The sequence below is a fragment of the Phragmites australis genome, chromosome 21 (genome assembly GCF_958298935.1).
Source record: "Phragmites australis chromosome 21, lpPhrAust1.1, whole genome shotgun sequence".
Taxonomy (NCBI): Eukaryota; Viridiplantae; Streptophyta; class Magnoliopsida; order Poales; family Poaceae; genus Phragmites; species Phragmites australis.
Window position 1 is genome coordinate 1,110,457 of NC_084941.1, and position 8,278 is coordinate 1,118,734.

General features: G+C 43.8%; 1 protein-coding gene across 4 annotated transcripts; it reads left to right on the forward strand.

The window, feature by feature from the left end:
- The first annotated feature begins 192 nt into the window (after nt 1–192).
- On the forward strand, nt 193–3,961 carry LOC133903691 (uncharacterized). 4 transcript variants are annotated; one of them, XR_009907326.1, is made up of 4 exons: nt 193–844; nt 2,869–2,944; nt 3,036–3,237; nt 3,843–3,961. XR_009907326.1 is itself a non-coding variant. In XM_062345132.1 (4 exons), exons 1-3 carry the CDS (start codon nt 417–419, stop codon nt 3,081–3,083), a joined length of 552 nt encoding a protein of 183 aa, XP_062201116.1. In that variant the 5' UTR covers nt 193–416; the 3' UTR covers nt 3,084–3,096; nt 3,161–3,190. The 4 variants fall into 4 exon arrangements, 2 of the variants coding, with proteins under 2 accessions (XP_062201116.1, XP_062201115.1); XM_062345132.1 differs by lacking the exon at nt 3,843–3,961 and having other exon boundaries at nt 3,036–3,096; nt 3,161–3,190; XR_009907327.1 differs by lacking the exon at nt 3,843–3,961 and having other exon boundaries at nt 193–849; nt 3,036–3,834.
- The last annotated feature ends 4,317 nt before the right edge of the window (nt 3,962–8,278 follow it).

An 8,278-nucleotide genomic window follows, 5' to 3' on the forward strand; every position in this document is an offset into this window, starting at 1 on the left:
AGGGCACATGAGTTCAAATCTCTATATATTAAAGCGCTACGGTTTCTCGATCCCACGTTGTTCCACGTCGCCCAACAGATAAGGCCCGTTGGATCTAAATCGTTCGGTCGGATCATCCCCGTCCTAGCGTCGTTCTGGAAGGTTCGAGCACACTCGCTGCCCCAAAATACGCGCGCCCTCTGCGAACCTCACGCTGCTCCTGAAGTGAGAACTCCGAAACAAACCTTCGATCCCCTGTGTTCTCCATTGAACTCGTGAATCACTGCGAGCCTTTGGTGAAGAGCGGTTGCAAACCAGGAGAAACACAAGGTATGAGATCCCGCCTGTGGAGCCAAGATGTAAAGGGCAAGATATAGATCGGCGGCGGAGAGACGCGATTGCAACGGCAGATTGAAGCGGCGGCGGCGCGTTGATGGATGCAGATCGCGTCGGCCTTCCCTGCAGCCTGCGGTGACCTCACGATAGGATCTAGCGAGCAAGCACGAGGGCCTCGCGGTGGTGGAGGTGATCTCCGTCTAGAGCGCGGCGGCCATCGTGATGTGGAGTGGGACACGCGCCGCAGCGACGCCTCGGCCTTGGCCCACACCTCGAGCACGGCCTCCACGCGCACTCGTCGCTTGAGCCCCCTCCCAACTGCCTCGACCGTTGCCGCGGCGGTGGAGGTGCCTGGACGCGAGGAAGTAGGCGCCGTGCTCCTTGGTGTCGCAGCGCAGGCAGAGGAACGCCGAGTCTGCGGCGCAGTGCACGGTGGCGGCGCCCCCACAGAGCTCGCACCTGGTACCGCACTTGTCGACGGTGGTGGCGGCTTCAACGATGCATGCGCAGATCAACGCAAGTCAGGCAGGTGAGGTGAGCCTCCTCCTCCTTCTCTCCATCTCTTTCATCATCAGGCGTTAATATCCAGTGCCGTCTTCTCGAGTAAGAAATGCCCAGGTGCTTGAATTTCTCATGCATACTAGGAACGTTCACTACCTGTTCGATCAATTGCCCAAGTAAGTTTGAATTTGCCAATGCCCCAAGTGAAGTGGTTAATATATCTCTTCTTAACCTGGCAAAATGAAGTGAACCACACCACCCACTAAACATAGATGCGTACAGTTGGGTCGTCACATGGTAAATTGAACTAGAGTTTCTGGATGTGAGTTGCCCTGGCACTCTCATGAAACCTCCAACTTTGTGAAGCCAATGACCTTTGCTTCATTGTGCTGCTGGTCATTACTATCATTAGATCTCTTTATGCTGTCATGCCAGCTACCTTATTAGGTCGCAACAGCTACATATTAAAAATAGCTTCATCTCTGACTAGGCAATTATAATTTTTTGAGTTATTCATAAGCATGCGGTCTTGTGCTTCTGCAATGTACGTATTTAACTGTTCGTCTGATAATTGTCACCACTAGATACATTTGAGGTTGATCCTACTATCTCAGCCATCAAGCTACCAACTGAAAAAGAGAGCAAAAACAATGTCAAAACTTTGATAAATTCTCTGATGAAGGATAATTGATTTCTTGAACTTTAAATCATCATTAAAATCACTGTTTGTGAATATTTTGTAGTCTGAAATGTCAATGAGAATGTGATGAGTAAATTTACCTATGATGAAGATAGCTCCAAAAAAAAATCCCGTTACACCCCATCTCTCACCGAGCATTGCCCATGCAAAAGCAGCACCCCATACTGGTTCCAGACCATAAATTATTGCAGTTTCTGTAGCTAATACATAACGCATAGCACGCACCTGAAGGCAAGGAGAAGTCCACAAAATAAGTAGAGATGATAAAATGACCTCAGCTGAAGAGATCTTGCGCGATGACAACAAAACTAACCTCTACCCATAAACAAAAAGAAGTTGAGAATATGCCTGTGTATAGGATTGCCAGCCAAGGAAATGACACCACCATACCAAATAACTCAGTTGGTGGCCATGCTTTAAAATTCCAGTGTTGCACATTCCGGGTGAAGCATTTAAAAATGAATGAAGCTGTTGATATGAAAGCTACAACAAACACCTGGTGTTACACCACTTATTTGAGAACCTTGTAAATAGGATCAAAAAAGAATTCACATCATCGAGGCTTAGTGGGAATACCAACCTCACATCCAACAAGAGTTGAGAAGTTCTCTTTCTTCGTATTTCTCATGTTGTTAGTATATTTTATGTAGAATTGATTAAAAGGGAACATAGCTGCACTGAGCTTTGCAATTATATTTTAATATTGCAATAATACGTCGATGCATTTTGACCAGAACAATATAATTGGCTACAAATTACCAGTTGTATTGTGTAATGGATTTGGTGATTCATGCGAACTCAAGAATTTGGTGATTCTTTGAGCAATGCTTGGTTATGTTTGAAACCCATTTGTACTATTTTTGTTACCTAAAGTGTATGTGTACCATCTATATTTGGTCTCAATAGATTCGGTCCAGCCGAGATTTTGTACACTGTTTGTAGTCATCTACTGCTTTTTTTTTGGGAGAGAAGACACCAAAACTTGCAATGGCTTCAGTTTTCATGCTAAATAATCCTCTTTGCACATTCAGTTTATAGCTTTGCACATTCGACTAATCGTTTTAGTGTGGTCAGTAATAAATTGTTAGTTTAAATCAACTATGCCCAATCATTTTTACATGAAAGGTGCATCATGCTGTTGAATCCACTATACTGTTACAGTGAAGTTGGAAGTGCTTATTATACATAATAGATTTGTCCATGTATGTAGCACTTGATTTTAAACTGCAATGCTTATAATCATTTATTCAATCAGATTGTATTGATTCAACGTACAATGTCCTAAACTTACAATACAACATTCAGTAACTGGAAGCTTCGATGACTGGCTGACGATACTTTACTTCCTAAAGCTGTCTCAGATGCTTAGAAGCTCACCAAGTCATCGTCGTAGGCTCCGCCACCAATATAAATGCCCTTTGCATCAAGGTCAGTTTAGCAAACAGATATAATATTTTTCTCATCAAAATCTCAACATATTGTGCTCCTACTTAACTAAGCTCCAATATTTACTTTGCAGGTTTATATTAACAAAGATATGACAGACGTGAGAGATAGATGGAAGTAGCACGTATATGATGGTCGGAAGCGATTATTAAATATATGTATATATATACACACACATAACATCTTTCTATTTGATAGGTACAGTTTGAAAAGAAGGATTCAGCAGACAATCTTGTTTTCTGGCCTTACTTCCCATCCATATTTCTGATTAACAGGTAAATTTCTGAAGATGATTGTAAAATCTATTTATTTTCCAACATTAGCAGTTATTTGTGATATAATATTTATGAGATCAAGCTTAGTCTATTTTTGTCCGATGCTGTTGAAATGCTTTATCGGCTGGTGTTGTCGTTATCAAAAGAAGCCATCATAGCCGGTGTTCCTTAGAATGATCAAATGATTCTTCATTGGCAAAATTGCTATGGCCATTCATCTTCGGTGTGCAATACTGAGACTTACATGGCAAACCCTCATCTAAGTTCTTAGTGGAATAACTGTTTTCAACGATATTTGCAAGTTTGATAGATATTTGCAAGTTTGATAGTTGATCCTGTCTTACTACTTATGCCGTACACCTCTTGTACCAACTATCTCGGCACGGTATTTTCTGCACATAACCATGTAGAATACCATTTACTGGGAAGGTTAGTAAGAAAACTTTACCAGCAAATTATGTACTCATTCATTTCCTTTCAAAATCAATCAGAGATTTGAAAACTGACAAACCTGCAAGGTCAGAGTTTGCCAGGTCCATCTGGAGAATGTCTATTATCTTTTTCCACATGGTTTTAATGCTGATCTCCCTCCTTTCATGCTACAGGTTACAACAGCACAAAATGACATATGATGTGCAATGTGATTGTCGTTGTAAGTTACATGTTTGTTAGCTCTGGTTTATCCAGATTTTGTAGGCACTTGGTGAAAAATTATCAATAAAGCAAATATAAGTATGCATCTGAAAGTGAATACGAAATCATTTCATTTTATAAGTTCACATTTGACAAACATCCTATTTTTATCATTATATCACATAATAACAATTGTTGATCCATTTGACAAACCTCATAGAGGGTCATCTCATGGCGGGTCTTTTCTAGTATAAAATGAACTATGCGACTACAAATAAACTTTTCATTGGGGTGAGTGTCGTTTCTCAGGAATGCCTCGAAAGTCATGATTTCTGTAATCTCGTCTCCCTACAAGTTGGTAAGGTGGAAGCTTATAGAAAGAAACACTATGCCTAAAGGAAAAAAAAAAAAGAGAAGAGGAGATGCCAATACATGATTGCAAATCGTATTCACCGCTCAAAATAGATCCACCACTTGTAAGTTGTAACACCAGTCATCTGAAGTGAATTTGATGGAATCTCCAAATTTCGATGTCATGCCGTGATTCTGTGGCTATCATGAAGGAAAAGGAAGATACCATGCCGCGATTGTTCTTTTTTCAGATGCTATCCATGTGACTTCAAAAATTCTTCTTCGCTAGTGTCATCACAAAGACATGGCTTGACCTCGTACTGCTGGACAACCACCAGTAAAAACTTCTACTGCATTTCTAGCTGAACCTTGAATCTTTGGTATCCTATCGCCTGTGGCCATTGCCGTGTGACCGGCGATACTTGACCAGGCCATCATTTGCCTCTCTAATGAACTACCATTCCACTTGCCCGATCAAAAACCAAACATGCCCGATCAAAAACCAACTAGATAGATCTATCTAGATCCATTTTTTTTTCCGAAATGGACGGCGAGAGGGATGCCACAATTATATTAGAAGGAAAAGGAAAGAGGGATTACAAACATAAATAGACGGTGCCCCAACAACAACTAGGGATGCACGCCTGAAGCACAGACTCCGAACGAAAACCCAGGAAAAAAACAGGGGGCGACAACCGGTAGTTTAAGAGGAAAACACAAAAGCTAGACGGTATTGGTCTATATCCTCTTTTATCCGGAACGCCACTTCGGAGATCGGGAGGATTTTATTTTCGAAAGTTCTCCGAATTCTTTCTTTCCAGATATTCCACCAAAAAAATCCATTTTTTTACCACGCAAAAAGATTCACGCGGCCTTTGACTATCTCGTCACGCGGCATCTCTAACAACGTCGGCACCAACGAAAGCCCACTCAAACGCGGATTTTTTTTCCGATTCCTACGGAAGTTGTATTCGTTCCAACCTCCGAGGTTGGATGACCACCTCGATAAACACAAGGTGTGCTCCTGATCCGAAGCAGGCCTCGAATTAAAAAAAAAAAACTAGCTAAGTGATAGTGTATTATAATAAAAATATAAATATTAGATATGTTACTATCAAGTACAAATTTAAGATATATAAATTTGAATATGTTATGGAGCATTATCGAACAAATATGTCAAGAGAAATGTTGTAGTTTGATATCAGATGAGATCGAAAAAAGATAAGATTATTTACTATTTTAACAAATTATTTATTTTAATTAGTAAAATACGTAGCCGTAGCTGGTAAAAAGACGAGAATGCTGGAGGACGAATGTGGATGACAAAAATAAATAATTATTCGAATTTTAGGATTTTAATAGAAAGAGAAGAGATAATTTACAAACCAACTCGTGTTTTATACTATGGAAGAAAAAAAAGAAAGAGAACAGAAATCCCCACCTTATCTTCCAAGATCGCCTTTCCGATCTCGTGAAAGATCGTCGCCGCGATCTCATGATCCTCGCGCCCATTTTCAGTCCTCTCGTTCTCCTCTACTGAAAGCCTGAAATCTTGCGTGTCGTCAACCATCCACCAGCACCGGTGGGGCACGGGCCGGCTACTGCCGATCGACGGCGAAATGGCCGAGCAAAGTCGCAAGCAAGGACAGCGCCCAAGCTCTTGGTGGGCATTGCACTTTGCACTATGACATCGCGCGCCTTCCGTTCTGTCTCTCAGTCCCTCGTGCGTGGACCACTGATCTTGGCAAGAAAACATCTTGTTCTTATATTAATATCGATTCCTGCAAAGTGCATGGTGCAATGTACATGTAATCAGCACCATCTGACTTTGAACTCTTACAACATAGCCGGAGTCGGAACAGTTCTCGAGTTGCTTCTCTTCTCTCTGCCATTATTGGAAGCAACACAGTGTTAGAAGGCCGATATTTCTTTTCGAAAGTACGGCAAGGGTATTATCAATTTTTTAATAGAATCAAAAAATTGATCTAATTTATAAGAAAAATTAGACTAAAAATCTCATAACTACACGATTAAAAGGAACCGACAGACCCTGAGACGATAATACAACATGTAGGGCCGATAACGGTGACACGAGGAGGGGTGAATATACGCCTCATATATTTTTTTTAATAATTTTCTCCTATTTTATCACCTAACGTACCTCAAAATTATGAGCGGAAGTAAAAATCAAATAGAGACGAGTTACTATAGAAATCTCCAAAGAAAAACATAACTCTTATGAATATAAATAAACTCTAGATTTCATGAAAAATCATGTCACGAGTCATTACCACAAAAGATAGTAACTTAGAAAAAAAAGATCATCGGAATAAAAATTCTCAAGTTGATGATCTAGAGGTAAATGAATTCAAGACTAATTCTAAATGTGAATTTTATGCCTCTAGCAACATGAAGAACAACTTCATAAGGTGAAAAAATTTCAGCTTATCGACCAAAACGAAAATCACAAACCAGAAAGGAAAAACTCGCAACAAAAAAAAAGGAAGTCAATTGAGAGAAATTAGAAGGAGATGAACATAAGTATCGAAGAAAACATGCACTTCATTTCTTACAAAGGTCAAACCTATTTTAAGCAGATTACAAAGTAGTTTCACTCATCAAAGCTCTCACATATTGTCGGTGTATCAGGAACCGGGGGTCCCTGAGTCCCGAGGCCAGGCCAGCCGTCCGCCACGTATCGCCATCCCGCGAGGTCCCTCCTGCGGGACGAGGAAAGTCCAAGTTCCGGGAGAAAGGTGTTCGAGGCCATAGTCTCTGGTCCCCGAGCACCCCAGTTCCCCGATGACCCGTAGAGTTTAAATACCGGGAAGAAAGTACTCGGGGAGGTGCCCGGTCACCCCCGAGCACCCTAGTCCCCCGATGATCAGAAGGGCTAAGTGCTCGGGAGAGAGTGCTCGGGGCTGCACGTGGCAGCCCCCGGGTTCTCGGTTCCCCGAAAGACCTGTGCGAAAAGTGCTCAGGAGAGAGTGCTCGGGGTTGCTCGTGGCAGCCCCCCGGGCTCTCGGTTCCCCGAAGGATTCATACAGGGATAAGCATTCCCGGGAGAGAGTGCTCGGGGAGGTAAACGGTACCCCCGAGCACCCGGTACCCCGGAGACGAAGATAGGTATTCCCGGGAGAGAGTGCTCGGGGAGGTAAACGGTACCCCCGAGCACCCGGTACCCCAAAGATGAAGATAGGCGTTCCCAGGAGAGAGTGCTCGGGGAGGTGAACGGTACCCCCGAGCACTCGGTTCCCCGACGACCCAGAGAGGCCCCCAAGGGGCCCACCGATGAGGTGTCCGCCCGTCAGAGTTCCAAGGCCGCATTAAATGAGCGTGCGTGGCCTGACATATCCAACTGCTCCCGCTGCAGCGTCAGTTCCTGCCATGCTTTGGCAGAGGGGGCGTGGGGCTATTAATTGCACGGGTCTCGTCCCGTATCATCCGGTGTGTCTCGGGATAACATTGCCAGGATCAAGGCGTTCCGCCTGCCGCCCTGCCGTGACAGAGGAGCAAGACAGGGCGGGCACGCTGGGTGGCTCTGTGGCTGCCTGGTGGGCCCTCTCAACGGCGCCCATTGCCTGGGCGTCCACAGTGACAAGTGACCTGACGCGCGCCGCGTTTTTCCACCGCCCCAGTCACTTCACCCAGAGGAAATAATGACGTCTTTCTCAGCCGCGGCGTCTTGGAACTTGTGCCCCCTCCTTCCCGTTCGAGGCATGTCGCCGCCGGCGAGTGCATAAAAGGGTCGGCACACAGAAGAGAAAGGGGGGGGGGGAGAAAAAAAGAAAGGATCGATCAAGCAAGAGACCGCATACATCGAGTAATCAACAGAAGCACCCAGAACCAAACCGCAGTCCTTGCCCAAGAACAGGGAGTCTCAAGCTCTTAGTTAGACACGATATTCTTGTAACCAAATACATCCTCGAGGGATCTCCTCTCAGGACCGTTATTGCATCCATACAGGAGTAGGGTATTACGCCCTCGTGCGGCCCGAACCTGTCTAAACTCCGGTGCATTTATTTCTCTTTGCACTAGGTCGATCATCCCCCACCAC